At 42.7% G+C, this 19,964-nt stretch overlaps 1 protein-coding gene across 2 annotated transcripts; it reads left to right on the plus strand.

Moving 5' to 3' along the window:
- Window positions 1-19,393, plus strand: ZNF287 (zinc finger protein 287). 2 transcript variants are annotated; one of them, XM_030296630.1, is made up of 7 exons: window positions 1-65; window positions 836-879; window positions 1,519-2,119; window positions 2,754-2,854; window positions 5,215-5,341; window positions 5,826-5,912; window positions 14,794-19,393. In XM_030296630.1, the coding sequence occupies exons 3-7, from the start codon at window positions 1,717-1,719 to the stop codon at window positions 16,359-16,361; spliced, it is 2,286 nt and encodes a 761-aa protein (XP_030152490.1). In that variant the 5' UTR covers window positions 1-65; window positions 836-879; window positions 1,519-1,716; the 3' UTR covers window positions 16,362-19,393. The 2 variants fall into 2 exon arrangements, with proteins under 2 accessions (XP_030152490.1, XP_030152491.1); XM_030296631.1 differs by lacking the exon at window positions 836-879 and having other exon boundaries at window positions 5-65.
- Window positions 19,394-19,964: the final 571 nt, after the last annotated feature.

The raw sequence follows: 19,964 nt of genomic DNA on the forward strand, positions 1-19,964 counted from the left end.
CGAGGTCGCGGCGGAGCCGAGGCGCGGCGCGTTCCGGGACAGGCTTCTCAGGAGCGGGCTGGAAGGTGAGGCTCCCGGCCGAGACACGTCGTGCTTTCCGGGTTAGGGAAGTGGCGGAGCCAGAGGCCCCTCTGCAGCGCGGGGCTGAGCTCGCCACGCAGGCGCCCGCGCCCCCGCCGCCATTGTTGCCCCGGGCCTCTCGGGCCGCTTCGGCTGCGCGTCCGCCGGGTCCCCGCGACAGGTAATGATGTCGAGGGCGCCGGGCGCGAGTGTCCGCGCGGTCAGGCCGGAGCCCCAGCCCGTCCACGCGCGGGAGCCCGTGCTCGCGGCCTGCGGAGAAGACGAACGCGGGGTGGAGGTTGCTGTGGGGGGCCCGGTCCCAGCTCAGCGCGTCGTCGGGTCCCCACTCGCTCCCCCGCTGCCCGCGACCCCCCGGCCGAAGAGGTGTTAGGGAGACCCGACCGGGAAGGGCAGGCGACGGGTGAGGCCGGCGCGTCTCCCCTGCAGGGCCTGGTACACAGTTGGCTTTGGTTACAAGACTGAGCTTTGAGGAGGGTTCAGAACTGGGGCCCGCGGACAGGTGGTGTCCGTGCTCCAGGTCTGGCCTGTTCCGAGGTTTTCTTCGGGAATCCCGGTTTCATATTTATTCCTAAGGAATTGTCTCCTGTAGAAGCATTTAAAAGGGCTTCAAATCACACCAGCCTCTTCTGCACCCCCCCCCCCCCCCCCCCCGTCTTACCGGCTCGTCTCCCCAGCCCTCTGATAGCTAAAAGCTAGAATAGTCTGGCATTAATATGCAAAGCAGGTAAATGGCTTGCCCTTTTTTCCTTGACAGTTTCCTTGGGAACCTTGAGCACTTCATTAAGAAGAAATTCTCAGGTATCGTTCTAAGTACCTAATAGATTCGCTCTGTTGTTCTTGAGAGGTAGTTCCGTCCTTTACAGCTTCTGTAAGTAACAGAAAAATAACTGAAGCTTTCTTGCCCCCTCTGTAAAAGTTTAATTTCTTTTTCAACAAGTTAGAAGTTTGATCTGTTGTTTGGCTCATGATCCAGGTCTTTGCTTTTATGACCACCTTTTTTTTTTTTTTTTAATTCTTTAGAAATATTTTTTTAAAATGTTTATTACTGAGAAAGAGACAGAGCGCGGGTAGGGGAGGAGCAGAGAGAGAGGGAGACACAATCCACAGCAGGCTCCAGGCTCTGAGCTACCAGCACAGAGCCGACACGGGGCTCTAACTCACGAGCCAGCCGTGAGGTCATGACCTGAGCCGAAGTCAGATACTTAACCAACTGAGCCACCCAGGTGCCCCTCTATTACCACCTTTTGATGGCATTCCCATCCCCTGTCCCCAACAGATTGCACTTATCATACAAATCTAAGGATGTAGGGGAGGAAGACCAAGGTAAAGTCCGATTGTGTTTATCTGTGCAGACTGAGTAGGCGATCTCTGTTGGTGTATGCGCATAGCAAAGAGCACCAGGAATTCTTGACTTTGTGGTCTGTTCTTGTGTTTTAGGGTCTCTTAACCATCCCTGCAAGTTCTGGGCTCCAAATTTGTAACTAAGGCTGCTGACTCTACCTTGACCTTGTTCTGCCCCTGGCTGCAGCAGCCCTTGAGAGAATGTCTTTGTGGCTCTAGCATGAGACTTCAAGCAGTTGGCTCACTACTGGAAAAATAAAGGATACTGCCAGACTGACCTTCCTGTCTGTAGCAATGTTCTCCCCGTGCAAGAGGATGACCAGTTCTTCACGCTCCCAAATCCTTCTAATGTGGAAGCCAGACAAGGTTCAGAGTGGACCCCACAATGTGGAGAAGGAAACGCATGCTTTGAGACTCTTGCGTGACACTGAGACCTGTCGACAGAATTTTCGAAATTTCCCATATCCAGACATAGCTGGTCCTCGAAAGGCATTGAATCAACTCCGAGAGCTCTGCCTTAAATGGTTAAGACCTGAGATTCGCTCCAAGGAACAAATCTTGGAGCTGCTGGTGCTAGAGCAATTCCTGACCATCCTGCCTGGGGAGGTTAGGACGTGGGTGAAGTCCCAGTACCCAGAGAGCAGTGAGGAAGTGGTGACTCTGGTGGAGGATTTGACTCAGATTCTAGAAGAGGAAGGTGAGGATTGTAGGGCAGAGAGGGGAAGAGTCCTGGGTGGTTAGAGAAGACTAACCGGGACTGTCACAGAGCAGCCCTTTAAAGAAACCGGCGAGAGCAGAGCTCAGTGAGTGAGAACACACTTGAACGTGCGCCCCATCCTGCCTGGTCTGCCCCTGCCAGACTGCTGGAGACCACACACACATATTACCCGAAGGCTCAAACCAAATTACCCCTGTGGGTAATTCCCTCAGGAATTTCACCTGCAGAGGTTTGAACCATTCTGCAAAGAAACCATTTGCTTTTGTGAATTAGGTTTTACAATAACATGCTTGCAGAAAGGTAGAAAAGGGTCCAGAAAACATTTCCTTGTTCAGACACAACACACAAAATTTACATCACATGACGCTTTAGTAGAAAATTGTGAATTTAGTACGTATCCTTAGCCGTCCCAGAACAGACTTGTTTTTGAAGCCTGGTTTGACATCTTAGGACAAATCATCGGCCCTTCCCTCTGCTTCTTTGAAGTGTGGGTGCTGGTTTTGGTTTCTTTCTCACTTCTCACTGTAGGAAAGTGTAGGCATCTATCTGGTGAAGAATTTCGTAGGCTGTTCAAACAGGACTAATCTCCATCACGGTCTCCCTTCTTCCCTAGCTGCTCCTCAGCATTCTGCCCTTCCCCAAGAGACCCCAGAGGAAGACCCCAAAGGAAGACCTGCTTTCCAGGCAGGATGGTTAAATGACTTGGTGACCAAAGTAAGTGTTGGTTTCTTCTATGATTTTAAAATGGCTTGTTAAGAGGTGTACGTATGAGGACGTTTTCTGTCCTGGCCCTGTAACTTCTTTGCCCCCTAAAGCCCAATCTAGGACTTAAAACATCAGTTTCTCTCTTTGAATCCACCCTGTTTGTTAAGGTAAGTGACTGCCCTGTGTAGGAAATAGGCTCCCCAGAGCCTTCCCCAGATATGCCCTTCCTCACTTTTTGACTGTAAGGCAACAACCATAGAGGTTAAGGGATTGACCTCCACAGCCAGATGATCAGATTAGTTCGTGGTTCTGAACCTATGATTTGGAGCAAGATACTTGACCACACTTGGCCTGAATTATTAAACTCTAATAAATAGAATTTGTCTGTTAGATTGGGAGGATTAAATACTATGCGACTTGTGGTTAGCCTGGACTACAGTAAGCCATCAATAAGCAGTGGTTGCTAATGTTATTTTTCTCATTAACAAGTAATTAAAGGCCATGTGTTTTGTGGTGTAATGTTGATCGTAAGTCTGTGTTACGTCAGGCCATCTTAAGAGAAAGTTTTACTGTAAAAATACACACCTGACACTGGCAGCCTGGAGCCTGCTTCAGATTCCATGTCTCCCTCTCTCTCTACCTCTCCTTTGCTCGTGCTCTCTCTCTCTCTCTCTCTCTCTCTCTCTCTCTCTCTCTCTCTCTCTCTCCAAAATAAATGTTTAAACATCACTTTTGTACATACACATTAAAATCAGGCAGATGTTAAGATGAAATAAAAGATTCCATGCACAGGGGCGCCTGGGTGTCTCAGTCAGTTAAGCGTCAACTCTTGGTCTCAGCTCAGGTCATGATCTCATGGCTCATGTGTTCGAGCCCTGGGCTCTATGCTGCTAGCATGGAGCCTGCTTGGGATTCTCTCTCTCCCTCTCTCTGCTCCTCCCCTACTCACTCTCTCTTTCTGTCTCTCTCTCTCTCAAAATAAACTTCAAAGCAAAAAAAGATTCCCCACCCCCAAAATTTAAGATATCTAGGACTAAACATAATATAAATTTTATAGTACATCCATATCGTGTTTCATTCTGTAAGACATGAAAGAAGCTTTAAATACTATAAATCGTCTGTTCTCCCGAAATTATAAATTGAAAATGTAATTTGAAAACCCAATATAATTTTTTTAAGAAACGTAAAGTTCATTTGAAAGACATGAAGAAGTAATCAGTTTTGTGTAACAAAAGGAAGAAAAGAGCCAAGAGGAATACTAACCTTGCCAGATTGAGAAATGTATCTAAAAGTATAACAGTTCAACAGTGTGAGTTTTGGTCCCAGTTTTAAAGATTTTTAGATGTTTTTTAATGTTTATTTATTTATTTTGAGAGAAAGGGTGGGTGGGCAGAGAGAGAATCCCAGGCTATCCGCACAGAGCCCAAGGCAGGGCTCCAACTCACCAACCAGGAGATCATGACCTGAGCCAAAATCAAGAGTCAGATGCTTAACCGACTGAGCCACCCAGGCGCTCCTAAAGGTTTTGTTTTTCAGGAATCTCTACACCCATTGTGGGGCTCAAACTTAGAAATCCGAGATCAAGAGTCACAGGCTCTACCTAGTGAGCCAGGCAGGTACACTTCATGTATGTATGAACTACATACATTCATATATACACTTCCCAGCTCTATCCACTGGAAGCAATGGTACCCATAATACCATTCAATTTTATTTTGAAAAGGAAGGAAGAGCTCTGCATTTCATCGTAGGACACACAAATATAGCTTAAAATTTCAAATTACAGCACATTGAATTCTTTCTTCTTTTTTAGAGAGAGACAGCGTGCACACTCGTGTGAGCGAGGGAGGAGGGGCAGAGGAAAAGGGAGTCATGGAGGGTGAGAGAGAGAGAGAGAGAGAGAGAGAGAGAATCTTCAGTGGGTGGGCTCAACGTCCAGTGCAGAGCCCCACACAGGGCTCGATCTCACAACTGAAATCATGACCTGAGTCGAAATCAAGAGTCTGACGCTTAACCGACTGAGCCACCCAGGCGCCCCAATAACACACTGAATTCTTGAGGCAAAGCTCAAAAAAGCACAACCATTCAAGGGTGTCATCTTTGTAAAGCCCTTTTTTCTTTAAGATGCAGTCACCAACGCATGTGCCAGTGCCAGCCGAAAATGTGATGATAAATTCTGCTTTATTTTCAGACTCCCCTGTAGGACCATTCAGGTGTTCTCATCCATAACTCGGGTGAGGGTGTTAACTAGACCTTTAGGGTCTTACTGAGGCTCAAGATTCTGCGAGTCCCCTCACCACACACACACTTGGCATTTTCACTGTCCTCATTCTACCAGTTTTTGAACCAGGTTATATTTGATGTTTTAGGAATCAATGACATTCAAAGATGTGGCTGTGGATATCACCCAGGAGGACTGGGAAATCATGCGTCCTGTACAGAAGGAATTGTACAAGACTGTGACATTACAGAACTACTGGAACATGGTTTCTCTGGGTAAGCATCATCTACGCCCGCTCCTGCCAGCATACCCTCCAAGTCTCCTTTCCTCTCTTGTTAAAAATGGGTTGGTCTCTAAAGTACTTTGCTAAGAATGGGGCCTAGAGGTGAGCGTGCTCATCCCGTTCAGGCGCAGAAATGTTTTCCCTTTTCCCAAATAAAAGGTTTCTAAGTGAAGGATCATTGAAAACTGTGATGCCCGGCTTCCCTGGGCTTCCACACAGCACTGCGCCTTGCCCATTTCCTACCTTTCCTGTGATCTCCTCCCGCCATGATCTCTATGCACATATCCTCTTGGGTGGCAGGAAATGTTCATCTTAGCTCTGGAAAGGACAGTGATCTAATTCTCCCACTACATCCTGTCCGTGAACCATTGTTTTCCCGTAGAAGTCTGTCCTCACAAATAAGTAGAAGTCAGGTAATAAAATTCGAACAACCGTTTATCTCCGGGATAAAACTCCTTCTGTTTCCTCATGAACAGGACTGACCGTGTACCGACCAACTGTGATTCCCATGTTGGAAGAACCATGGATGGTGATAAAAGAAATCTTAGAAGGCCCTAGTCCAGGTGAGAGCACAGCTGGCGTGGGATTGTTTGTCCTTCAGAGCCTGACTGCAGTGAGATCTGTTTTTTAAGTGTGGCCAGGGCATCCCCACAAAGACATCCCAGCCTGTCAAGAGCACTGAACTGTTCGGCGTTGCTTCCTGACAGATACCATTTTCAGGAAGAGACACAGTTTATTTATTTTGAGAGAGACAACACGAGCAGGGCAGGAGCAGAGGGAGAGAGAGAGAATCCCAAGTAGGCTCCGCACTGTCAGTGCAGAGCCTGGTGCAGGGCCTGATCCTACGAACTACAAGATCATGATCTGAGCCTAAATCCAGAGTTGCACGCTCAACAGATGGAGCCACCCAGGCACCCCTCCTGCCCTCCTTTTTAAGCATGCATGAATATCCCTAAGATTTTAAGTTTCAAACCTTCTTTTTAAATTTCTTTTATTCTGTTTCACCAGCAAACCCCTGTAGCCTCCTGCCTCCACTTTCCTAACTTACTCTATTTTCTAATTTAAAAATGTATAAATTCAGAAGATTCAAAAACGTTCTTTCGTTGTATAGCACGTTCACCCAGTTCCTGCTTCTCCCAGCACCCAAGAACTGGTGCTTGTTTCTAGTTGTTTCTGTTAAGGTGTTTTGTTTGTGTATCAAGTCAATATAAAAAGGGCTTCTTCTCAGGGCACCTGGGTGGCTCTGTCATCAGTAAAGCGTCTGACTTCGGCTTAGGTCATGATCTCGCAGTCCACGAGTTTGAGCCCAGGCCCTGCGTCGGGCTCTGCTGACGGCTCAGAGCCTGGAGCCTGCTTCAGATTCTGTCTCCCTCTCTCTCTGCCCCTCCCCTGCTCACCCTCTGTCTCTCTGTGTCTGTCTCTGTCTCTCTGTCTCTCTCTCTCAAAAATAAATAAACGTTTAGGAAAAAAATTTTTTTTTTGTAATGTCTTCTCCATTTTCTAACAGAAATGGTAGCAAAGTACACACAGTTTTGTACTTTGCTTTTGTTTACTTAAAAGTATATCTAGGGGCACTTGGGGAGGCTCAGTCAGTTGAGCGTCTGACTCTTGATTTCTGCTCAGGTCCAGGTCCCAGGGTCGTGGGGTCAAGCCCCACGTCAAGCTTCACACGTGAAGCCTGCTTGAGATTCTCTCTCTCCCGCTCTGTCCCTCCATCCCCAAGCCCTCTCTCTCTCTCTCTCTCTCTCTCAAAAAAAATTGTTTTAAGTATATCTTGAAAAGTGTTCCAAGTGAGGATATAAAGAACTTCCTCATTGTTTTTTTTTTTAATATCTGCATCACATTTTATTGTGTGTCTCCTAAATTATTGAACCTGTTTCTTGTTGATGGGCTTTTTGGTGTTCCCATTCCTACCTTCCTCCGCAAGAACTTCAAACCTACAGAAAAGTTGCAGAATTAGTACATTGAACACTTGTGTAATTGTCACCTGGAACTACCAGCTACCATTATTTAGCCACTTCTGCTTTTTATCTCTACACACACACACACACACACACACACACACACACACACACACATACACACACACACTTTGCTTTTGCAAAGAACCATCTGAAAGTTCGTTGTTGCAGGGATCATGACATCCCCCCACATATTTCTGCATGTATCTCCCATTCTTCGACATAGGCTCATCGTTCTTTCCCCTCACATATTTCACATTTATACAAGATGTGTATCTTGTATAGTCCCATATTCAGACTTCCCCCACTGTCCCCAAATATCATGCAGTTTTTCTCCCCCTTCCGGGATCTCCTGTCAGGAATCCTGTGCTCCACTTAGTTATCCTGTGTCTTTAGTTCCTTTTAGTCTAGAATTGTTTTCCGCCTTTCCTTTTCTTTCTTTTCTTTTTGTTTCTTTTCTCATTTCTTTTCTGTTTTCTTTTTTTTTTTTTTTTAATTTTTTTTTTTTCAACGTTTATTTATTTTTGGGACAGAGAGAGACAGAGCATGAACGGGGGAGGGGCAGAGAGAGAAGGAGACACAGAATCGGAAACAGGCTCCAGGCTCTGAGCCATCAGCCCAGAGCCTGACGCGGGGCTCGAACTCCCGGACTGCGAGATCGTGACCTGGCTGAAGTCGGACGCTTAACCGACTGCGCCACCCAGGCGCCCCTCTTTTCTGTTTTCTTTTCTCTTTCCTTTCTACCTTCCTTGGAGCATTTTTTGAAGGATCCAGGCCAGGTTTTTTTTTTATATTTTTTTTAATGTTTATTTATTTTTGAGAGGGAGAGAAACAGAGTGTGAGCAGGGGAGGGGCAGAGAGACAGGGAGGCACAGAATCCAAAGCGGGCTCCAGGCTCCAAGCTGTCAGCACAGAGCCCGACATGAGGCTCGAACCCACGGAGCATGAGATCATGACCTGAGCCGAAGTTGGATGCTTAACTGACTGTGCCACCCAGGCACCTCAGGCCACGTTTTTTTTAGAATGACCCACAACCTAGATTTGCCTGATTGTTTCCTTACGTTTAGATTCAGATCAAATATTCTTACCAAAACAACCTCGGGGCGCCTGGGTGGCGCAGTCGGTTAAGCGTCCGACTTCAGCCAGGTCAGGATCTCGCGGTCCGTGAGTTCGAGCCCCGCGTCAGGCTCCGGGCTAATGGCTCGGAGCCTGGAGCCTGTTTCCGATTCTGTGTCTCCCTCTCTCTCTGCCCCTCCCCCGTTCATGCTCTGTCTCTCTGTCCCAAAAATAAAATAAAACGTTGAAAAAAAAAATTAAAAAAAAAAAACAAAAAAAACCTCAGGTGTGTACTTTGCATTGCCATTTGTCTCATTAGTGATACTCATTTTGCTTAAGGTGCTGTCGGCCAGATCTCTCCATTTTAAAGGTGCAGGGTTTTTTTCTTTATAATCAGTAAGCAATCTGTGGAGTGATACTTAGAGGCCACATGACTATTCTATTTCCTGGTAATGTTTTATTTAAGCATTTTTGGCCTCCGTTGTTGATTCTTGCTTTATCATATTGCTGGTTGCAAGATGGTGATTTTCCAATTCAGTCCTCTCTTCTCAAGGATTACTAGCATTCTCCTGTAAAGCACAGTTCTCCTTCTGTCTCATTTTTATGTGTACATAGCACTGTAGACTAGTGGAATTTTTCCAACTACAGGGTGTTATTAGTCCACTAATTCCTGGTTTGGTTTGTTTTTTGTTTTTCATGCTCATTTGTCCCCAATTTGGGTAATAGGAGCCCTGCAAACCAAGTCCAATGTCCTTTTGACAGGTCTCCATTAGTCTTTAATCCTTCCCTTGCTTTCTAGCACAACAGAATGTTCTTTTGACTCACCTTGTGCCTACCTTAGACCTGGAGGCTCTCCAAAGTACCCTGGTTCATTTTGATAGGGAATAGTACTTAGAAACCAGAATGTGGGCAGGAAGTGTGCTCACTACTGTGGGTACCGTTGCTTCCAGTGGATAGAGCTGGGAAGTATGCATATGTATGTATGTGGTTCTCTTAATCATGAGTTCACGCTGATAACTCTAACTGATATCCAGCACCGCAAGGCTATTCGGTCTTGTATTTCCTTTTCCATACGGTGAACAACCTGGTTCTCAAGAGCACTAGTATATATTGATTCACCCTGTCATGTAACACACAGAAAAATGGTTTCAGAATTAAGTCACTACCTATCACTACCAATAACAAACTGGGTAACTTTCAAAATTTCTTCAAAGTCCTTTCTGTCCTTACAGTATATCCCACTAAGGGTATACAGAATACTAAGTTCAAAAGTTCCTTCAGTTCTTTCCTTTTAGCTGTCTTAAGGGTTTGCTGTACAGCTTAAGGGTTTGTTTGACTCTATTTGTATTCAGTTTTAGTGTTTTCTTGTTTTCTGGTTTTTAATCTTCCGTTTTTGAGTATGTAGAAACATTAACTTGGTTCAGAAGTCAAAACTGTGTAGAAAGGTATATGCTCCCATCCCTTCTGCTCTGTTCCAATCTACCCCCTATTTATTTCTGGTTTTTCCTTCCATGTTTCTCTTTGCAAATAGAAATCATAAAGATATTCTTACGTGTCTTTCTGTCTACAAGAGAAATGCACTAGACTCTTGATTCTTGCTTGTCTATTGCCTTTTTTTTTTTTTAAGTCACTGACTTCTAATACTTGTTAACTTACCTGGTCATTAGATATTTTAAGGGTCATGCTATTTGAAAAGCTAATTCTTCTCATAATTTATAGCAGAATGACCTATATATACCTATAGCACAGAACGTGCCTCTACCACAGTAAATTCTTCGTGGAATGATTTTGGCACACTCTAGACACTGAGAAAATATGCATGACATAATGGAAGTGAGCCTGAACTAGAAGTCAGGATAGTCTTCTGGAGGGTACTGCCAGTCTGGGACCGCTTGTTTTCTTAATGTTTGTTTGTTTATTTATTTATTTATTTATTTATTTATTTATTTATTTATTTATTTTAATTTTTTTTTTTTCAACGTTTATTTATTTTTGGGACAGAGAGAGACAGAGCATGAACGGGGGAGGGGCAGAGAGAGGAGGAGACACAGAATCGGAAACAGGCTCCAGGCTCTGAGCCATCAGCCCAGAGCCCGACGCGGGGCTCGAACTCACGGACCGCGAGATCGTGACCTGGCTGAAGTCGGACGCTCAACCGACTGCGCCACCCAGGTGCCCCAATGTTTATTTATTTTTGAGAGAGAGAGCGTGCGTGCGTGAGGGGCAAAGAGAGAGGGAGACACAGAATGTAAAGCAGGCTCCAGGCTCTGAGCTGTCGAACTCACATATTGCGAGATCATGACCCGAGCTGAAGCAGGACGCTTAACTGACTGAGCCACCCAGGTGCCCCTGGGATCACTTTAATTTGAACCTGAGAAGTTTTTTAGATTGACTTTCAGGTAGCATGCATTGGCACTGTAAATTCACAAGAGGGGACAGTTTATGGTTATGTATTTTAGGAGGAGAATTTTCTTCTTCCAAAGAGCACCAAGACTGAGAAAAGATTATGTAGAAGTGAGGGTTGTTTTTTTTTTTAAGTTTTGTTTGGTTTTTCTAGCCAGTCCTTCAGCAGAGTGTAATCCTCTATGCTCAGGAGTCCTGTGAGCACCCCCTCCTTGTTAGGGCCTCAGGCTTTGTTTTTTGGCCCTTGGGCCCTTGCCCCTCAAAATGGAAGTGTAAGGTCAGTAAACAGATGGAGGAGCTGTCTCCGTCAGCTCTTGCTGATTTCCTGTCTCCCTGCTTTTGCCTGAGTTTTGGCCTCTGAGGATTTTCCTTTCTTACCAGCGTAGAGATACATCATAAGTTGAGCCTTTGGTGTGGATACCTGATTAGTCATGCTTCAGGAAACGGAAACTTTGATAATTCACAAATAGAACAATAGTATTGGTCTTCACTGGCCACTCCTGTCTCAGAACTTTGATAGTTGTTTATTCAGGACCTATAGCCATTCTTTCAGGTTCCACTCCAATCCTACCTCCCCCTGAAGCTTTCTTTGGTTACCTAAGTCAACACTGATCTCATCTGCTAGAAGTATTGCACCATTTTTTGGCCCTGTTGACTAGACACTCAGCACTTCCAACCGGCCCTTTCTGGTTAAATACATAGATTTAAGCACAGTTTAATAACATCGGTTTTTGAATTTCCGGTAAGCTGATTGGTTTTAAAATGTATAGGGGCGCCTGGGTGGCGCAGTCGGTTAAGCGTCCGACTTCAGCCAGGTCACAATCTCGCAGTCCGTGAGTTCGAGCCCCGCGTCAGGCTCTGGGCTGATGGCTCAGAGCTGGAGCCTGTTTCCGATTCTGTGTCTCCCTCTCTCTCTGCCCCTCCCCCGTTCATGCTGTGTCTCTCTCTGTCCCAAAAATAAATAAACGTTGAAAAAAAAACATTTTTTATAAATGTATATTATATCCATTTCTTCATGGTCATGATTCAGCCTTGTTATTTTAAGCTTGTTCTCACTTTAGTACTTTTCAGGTATACGGTGCACTCTGCCATAGACTGTCTGGTTTCCTGGAATCAGAATAGAACTCAGCTTCTGGTCCTCTCATTTGTGTGTGTGTGCCTGCACACCTCTACCTGTACAGTCCCTTAACATTCTCATTTTGTTCTTTTGGAGGGGAGAGGGATAAATCCTGGTTTGAGAGAGTTGTGTTTAAATATTTTTGTTATATAAAAATAATATAACTACATTTCTAGTACTAAATAGCAATAAAAGTCATATATCCAATTTATTGAAAATTGGAAAGTATTTTTTAAAAACCTGTAATCTTGTTAGCACTTTGATATTTGTCTAGTTCCAGTGCATTTTCATGCTAGTTATGATACTACTTTTTTCATTTAACATCACTCCCAAGCATTTTCTAATGTCAACTATGATGTTTGTGTTTGAATCAAAGTAATAAAAGTCATTTGTAAATTCAGTCAGTACAAGGAAGGAAAATGAAGTATTTGTCTACCTCTCCTCACCCATTACCAGGATTTTCACCCCTTAGATTGTTACTCTCTGTGTATGTGTATCTATATTACATATAGCACATCCTTACACAGAGTGGATCTTGTTCTACATAATGTGTCCTATACACCCTTACATGTCAATGTATGTGAACCTACCTAGTTATCTTTATCAGTTATCAATATTCCATTATCCCTACTCTCGTCATTTATTGATTGATGGCAGCTCTTATTTTTAATGACTGCATATGAGTCTATGGAATGGATATATTAAGGTTTTTTTAATTTTTATTATTTTTTTTATATTTATTTTTGAGAGAGGGAGAGAGCGCGCACAGGAGAGGGGCAGAGAGAGAGGGAGACACGGAATCTGAAGCAGGCTCCAGGCTCTGAGCCGTCAGCACAGAGCCTGATGTGGGGCTCAAACTCGTGAACTGTGAGATCATGACCTGAGCCGAAGTCAGATGCTCAATCAAGTGAGCCACCCAGGCGCCCCATTTGTAAGGTTTTTATATTTTGGTCTGCATCTTAGAAAATTTCTGAACTACCCAGCGTCACTTTTGCTATATTATAAAACCCATATTTGATTATATTCCATTACACAATTCTTAATATTTGGAAGTCCTATGTTTTTTACCTGATTTCAAGGGAAAAAGATACCATAATTTAAATTTGTTTTACACCCTCCTGCTGGAAACAATAGGCGTCAGTACCTATGATTGCTTTGCAGCTAGGTTTGAAGTCAGGGATTTTTGTTGTTGTTGTTTACTTTGTTTTTGTGTGTATGTGTATGCTTTCATTTGGTTCACCTTTTTACAACAAATTATTGTCATTTATTCCAGCAATTCAGTTGAGTGGGCACCATATCAAGTCTTGGGCCATTTTCTGAAGGAAGCATAAAAGAAGCATAAGCCTTTCCCAGAGTTTGTGTCTAAGTTGGAAATAAAAGAAACACACAAAGTTCTGAAGTAATAATGCAAGGCCAAGTGCTGAATGGCCCCGACATATATGGTTGAATCATGAGACTGCTGGTATTTCAGTCATGTTGACCTATAGAAAGGCAAGCTCATATGATTCAAGCTAATCTGTTCTTTAGGATTCCTAGAAGGACAAACAGCAGCTGGGCCGTACCATTGTTTTAATGGGTAGAGAAGTTACCTTAAGAGAATGCCTAAGTCTGGTTTTCATATGGCCCCCATATGAGGTGCTATGAGGAAGTAGCTTGAAGTTACGTGGAGAATTTAAATGTTAAGCTAACTATGCAGTTTGGTAGAAGATACAGTAGAATAGGCACAGCTGGATTATTTAGGGACAGAATATGTCAAGTGGAGGTATTTTGAACTTTTTAAACGTTTCTCCTTTAAGCCACTGGTCCTCAAACCTTAGTGCACATCAGAACCGCTTGGAGGGCTTCCTGAAACAGGTGGCTCAGCCCTACCTCCAAAGTTTCTGATGGGGCTTGTCTGGATGGGCACCAGTTTAACACACTCCCAGGTGATAGTGATCCGCTTATGCTGCCGGTCTGGGGACTGTACCTTGAGAACTATTACTAGGAGAGATTTACTAGAGATGTTTGAGCCTGGAGAGCACTCCATGGAATTGCTTTTGGAATAATATGTAGGATTGTGCTGAGCAGGCTGGGAGGAGTTAATGAGAGTTAGCATCTACTTTATACGAATCAGTCCATGAAGTGAGGCCACGTTATCCCCAAGTCTTACTAGTGTTTTCACTTCTCGTAATTCTGTCACCTGACTTAACCTATTTTATTGCACTGTGCCCATGTTAAATAGTGAGGAACCTCTCCTTTTTCAACGGTTTGGTCTTCCGGTTTTCTGCAGTCACGTTTCCCAAGTTTTTTGTTTTGTTTTGTTTTTTAAGATCTTATTTATTGAGGTGCCTGGGTGGCTCAGTTGGTTAAGCGTCCGATTCTTGATTTCGGCTCAGGTCATGATCTCACGGTTTGTGACTTCAGGTCTAGCATTGGGCTCTGTCCTGACAGTTCGGAGCCTGCTTGGGATTCTCTCTCCCTCTGTCTCTGCCCCTCCTCACTCGTACTCTTTCTCTTTCTAAATAAAATAATTTTTAAAAACTTAAACAAGGATTGTATAATAAAATTAAAATAATAATTGTAAAATTATAATAAAACCTTTATTTCTTTTTAGAGAAGTGGGGAAGGGTAGAGGGAGAGAGAGACTCTTAAGCAGGCTCCCCACCCAGCACAGAGCCTAATGTGGGGCTCGATCTCACCACCCTGAGATCATGACCTGAGCTGAAATCAAGAGTCGGTTGCTCAACTAACTGAGCCACCCAGGCGCCCCTCTCTTTTCCCAAGCTTTAAGTACCACGTTGTGAGGTTGTCCAGGCCCTAGTCTTTTTAGGCATTTTATTCCCATTCAGTATCTTGTTTCTGTTTTGGCAGTTTCCTTTCTCCAAATAGAGGATAACTTTTTATATTTTTATATTCTTTTTATTTCAGAATGGAAAACAGAAGCCCAAGAGTGTACTCCAGTTACAGATACTTCTAAGTTCACAAAGACTGGTACTCAGACCATCAAGTTGGAGGAACCATATGACTACGATGACAGATTAGAGAGGCAAGCAGCAGATACCTTCAGGAAAATTCCCACCAGCGGAAGAAACTCCCCTTTGAAGTCCGTCCTCTCACAAGAAGATGACCCTATGGAAGAGTGTCTTAGTAAATATGATATATATAGAAATAGTTTTGAAAAGCATTCAAACCTAATTATTCAGTTTGGTACCCAATCAGATAATAAAACTATGTATGATGAAGGCAGGGCAACCTTCAATCATGTCTCATATGGTATTGTACATAGAAAGATATACCCTGGAGAGAAGCCTTATAAGTGTAACGTGTGTGGGAAAAAGTTTAGGAAGAACCCGTCCTTCGTGAAACACCAAAGTACCCATGCCAAAGAAAAATCTCATGAATGTGAAGAATGTGGGAAAGAGTTTAGGCATATCTCATCCCTTATTGCACATCAGAGAATGCATACTGGAGAAAAACCATACGAATGCCACCAGTGTGGTAAAGCCTTCAGCCAGCGTGCACACCTTACCATACATCAGAGAATTCATACTGGAGAGAAGCCCTATAAGTGTGATGACTGCGGAAAAGACTTCAGTCAGCGTGCACACCTGACTATACATCAAAGGACACATACTGGAGAGAAACCATATAAATGCTTGGAATGTGGTAAAACCTTCAGCCACAGTTCATCACTGATTAATCATCAGCGAGTTCACACCGGTGAAAAACCTTATATATGCAATGAGTGTGGGAAAACTTTCAGTCAGAGTACACACCTTCTTCAGCATCAAAAAATACATACCGGAAAGAAACCGTATAAATGCAATGAGTGTTGGAAAGTGTTTAGTCAGAGTACTTACCTTATTCGACATCAGAGAATTCATTCCGGAGAGAAGTGTTATAAATGTAATGAATGTGGAAAAGCCTTTGCTCATTCCTCAACTCTCATTCAACATCAGACTACTCACACTGGAGAGAAATCCTATATATGTAAGATATGCGGAAAAGCCTTCAGCCAGAGTGCAAACCTCACTCAACACCACAGAACACATACTGGGGAGAAACCGTATAAATGCAGCGTGTGTGGAAAAGCATTCAGCCAGAGCGTACACCTTACTCAGCATCAAAGAATTCATAATGGAGAAAAACCCTTCAAATGCAATATATGTGGGAAAGCATATAGACAGGGTGCCAATCTCACTCAACATCAGAGGATTCATACCGGAGAGAAGCCGTATAAATGTAATGAATGTGGGAAAGCTTTTATTTATTCCTCGTCACTTAATCAACATCAGAGAACTCATACTGGAGAACGGCCCTATAAATGTAATGAATGTGATAAAGATTTTAGCCAGCGAACATGCCTTATTCAACACCAGAGAATTCACACAGGAGAGAAGCCCTATGCATGCCGTATATGTGGTAAAACCTTCACCCAGAGTACGAACCTCATTCAGCATCAGCGTGTTCATACTGGTGCCAGACATCATAATTAATGGATGTGGCAGATGACTTCACTTAGGTTTTACAGTTCACCCGAATTTTATTTTGTGCTCCGTTAAAACATTATTCAAAAGAAGTGCAATATATGTTAGATATCAGCAGAAGTATCAAAAGAAGTATCAGAATTAGTAATGTGGATATAAGCTATTTAAATTTAATGTGAAATTTGAAAAGAAAACTTGATTCACTTCTTAACCTTTATTTGATACTAGTTCAATTCATTCCAGAGAGAAACCCAATCTGTAACTCATCAACTCTTAGTGTATTTGAAGTACTTCTTAATGAGACCTTATGAATGTAACTTGGGAAAGCTTCCATCAAGTAGGGATTTCACACTAGCAAGGAATCTTGGGATAATTGAAAAAGCTGCTTTAAGGCCTTTATTACTTCCCAGCTTTGAAGCCTTAAATACATAAGGGGTTCCCTTCCCTTTTCCTATTAATGCCATAACTGCCGTGTGGAGCCAGTAGGTTTGCAAAATATATACAGTGGAAAGTATCTTAATTTCTATGTGACAACTGTGTAATTACATTTTCCTTTACTGAAATATTCAAGGAAGAGAAGCTTAATGAAACATGATCTGTTAGGATAGCTAATGTATATATAACCTTTAGACGTGTACAAATTCAACAGGCAAAAATTAAACACCCATCCTTAAATTCACCTTTAAAACATATTAGCCTTAGTTTCACTAGGTTTTGACATCTGTCATCCTAAAGGAAAAAATAAGAAAGTTACCTTTTTTTTTTTCACCTGACTCCTAAACTCCTAACTTGAGGTTCCCCTGTGGCTATTTTGCCATAGAAAGCCCATTTCCATTGAGACCCATTTCTCGAGTGCCTACTGTGCTCAGGGCCCAGACTTCCCAACTGGATCTTCACAGGGCTTGTGCTGAAAACCACAGCTGATTTAACAACAGAAAGCTTACTAAAGTAGTGAAATGTGACAAAGGACATGGTCTTAACTATTAAGTACTGTCACAGAATGACATAGGAAGCGTACTAAAATGGGTTGCCAAATGCAATCCCATATCCCAAGACAAAGCAGTAGTGAAAGCAGCTATTTACATAGTGTGAGGGAAAAACAAGTCATGGAAAATAGATTTAAGTTCACTACAGAAAGTGGGTCAGGGAAAAAAATCAAGGGTGAAAACTTAGTGAAGAAAGAATACACAGGTAACTTACAACATGAACTATTGTCGGACTTGGGTTACCTAAGAAAGTAAGAGTGGCTAATTAAGACCAAATTCAGCCTGTTTAGAAGAAAGAACTAAAAATGAAGCAACTGATTTTAAAAGAATAATTGGAATTGGTTCTTTTTCATACATGTAAGTAAAATAGGGATGACTCTTAAAATGTCAAAACATTTACTGGAAAAAGCATTGATGCAGAAACTGTCATTGATGCAACAATCACTAGACAATATTAACTAAGTTTGTGGGGTCCTGAACATAAAAGGAAAACAGGCAGAAATGCAAATAGAAACAGGTAAAGATACTATTGTGCTTAATATCCACAGCATTCCACGATCAGAATATAAGACCATATTCTGAGAGCTGAGATTTTATCTTGCTCTTAATTGTTTCTTCAGTGCCTTGCGTGTAGGTTGTGGTCGATCTGTGTCGGTTGAATTAATAAGTAGGTAAGTTAGAATTGAGTAATAAGGTATAATTAACGGATATGGAGTGAAGGTGGTTGAATTTAAAATACTTTTGTGCACACATGCAAAGAAATACTTGACAAATACTGGTCATTCGCTGGGTAAGAGGAACTACTTAAAATTGAAGAATCAGAATTCTTAACAGTGGGGATATTCCTAAAGAAATCGTGGGACGTCATTGCACAGGAAATTTTCCTGAGCTAGATGAAGAAAAACTGATCTAAATTCTGTTGCCATAAATACCATTTTAAGCATATGATTGACCATTATAGTCTCGTTTGGATGTTACTGTTGATAGCAAACGTCCTGCAGACAGGTGCCGAAGGAAAGACCTGGGGTGCTAGCATCTTCAAGGCTTTCTTGTTGAGTGTTTTCTTCAAGAAGCTACCGCTTTCCCTTGTCTTCACCTCAGTTAACCCTGATGTCATGGAATCCTCCTTCACAAAGTGTAGATTGTCTTCAGGTTGCATAATATTCGAGTTAGGCTTATGCCATAGTTACCATGTTAGAAATAACCGTTGTACTTAAGATGCAATTTTTATTTATAATGCCACTTCAAATCTTACACAACACTTTTTCCCCTCCTGGCATGAATGTGTGGAGTATTGCAGTCCATAGCGCCTTTTTTCGCTTTAATTTGTATTTCCTGCCTTTGTTTTATGTAAATAATGCATTTATAAAGTCTTCCACTGATACGCTGAGGCAATGGATGCCCTTAGACAGTAACAGAATAGTGGAGAGTCATGGATCTTTGTGTATTTTTCCCACTTTTTACAGTTGTCTGATCCACATGTAATTCAAGTTTTTTGGTTTTTTTTTTTTTAGCACATAGTCTTATTTTCCACAACTTTTTATTACAAAGATGTTGAAATATACAGAAAAGTTAATAATAAAATGAACGGTATATCTACCACCTAGCTTTAAAATTTTAACATTTTTTACTGAACGACTGGAAAGTTACTTAGACGTGACATTTCACCCCTAAATACTTCAGCATGCATCTCATAAAAATAAGGACTTTCACATTACCACATACATTACATACCTTGAAAAATGAGTAAGAATTCTCTAATCTTTAATGTTTCATGTTTAAATTTTCCCTGCTGATCCCAACAAGTTTCACACATTATGTTCAATTACTATGTCTGTTTCATCTGTCCAGGTGTCTCCACTTCTGATTTTCTCTAGGACTTTTTTTTTTTTTTTTAATAGAGCAGGTCAGTTGTAGAATGTCTCACATTCAGGATTTAACGGATTGTTTACATATGGTTTATCTTGTTCCTGCACCCCCTGTGGCTTCTGTAAATTAGTATTTATGGCCAAAGCCTTGATTGGATTCAGGTTAAATATACATGTTTAATATTAACACTTCACCGATGTGTCTCCTGTTGCATCAAATCAAAAGTCTGATTAGTATCAGGTCAACATCACGGTTGACCATCCGTGATGTGAATCATGGTAATCACCGTATCTTCCCAATGTGCAGATGTGTTTTTTTCTGTTGCAGTTAATCCGGACTGACGCCGGCAGGGTGTGGATAGCTTGTTCACCAAGAACTTTTCACCTGGTACTTGTAGTACCCAGTGATGACGATCGTTCCCCAAATCAGTTATTTCCTTAAGATTGTCAAAACGGCAATTTTCTATCATTCTCTCAACGTGTCCTGATGCGTAAGTCTGTAAGGCAGAGCTTTCTGTCATTTGGAAATGACATGTGGCCAGTTGGAACCCTTCCAGTAGCTCTTCTGTCCCTTGTCATTCCTTCTCTAGCCTTTGGGGACTTCATTGCCTTCTGACACAAGAGATCTCAGGTTCAGTGCCCCAGATATGGAATGAGCCATGTCTCTCGCAATCCCTGGCTAAGTCAGCAACTATTTAGAAACCAAGATCCGGACGCTAGGTATGCTCGTTGCTGCTGGGGTGTCATTAGCAGGTAGC

The sequence above is a fragment of the Lynx canadensis genome, chromosome E1 (genome assembly GCF_007474595.2).
Source record: "Lynx canadensis isolate LIC74 chromosome E1, mLynCan4.pri.v2, whole genome shotgun sequence".
Lineage (NCBI taxonomy): Eukaryota > Metazoa > Chordata > Mammalia > Carnivora > Felidae > Lynx > Lynx canadensis.

Excerpts from the sequence above, each read along its gene's own strand:
- ZNF287 (XM_030296630.1), top strand. The coding sequence starts at position 1,717 with ATGTTCTCCCCGTGCAAGAGGATGACCAGTTCTTCACGCTCCCAAATC. Across the intron at positions 2,120-2,753 it reads TCAGATTCTAGAAGAGGAAG|CTGCTCCTCAGCATTCTGCC; the intron begins GTGAGGATTGTA and ends CTTCTTCCCTAG. Across the intron at positions 5,913-14,793 it reads CTTAGAAGGCCCTAGTCCAG|AATGGAAAACAGAAGCCCAA; the intron begins GTGAGAGCACAG and ends TTTTTATTTCAG.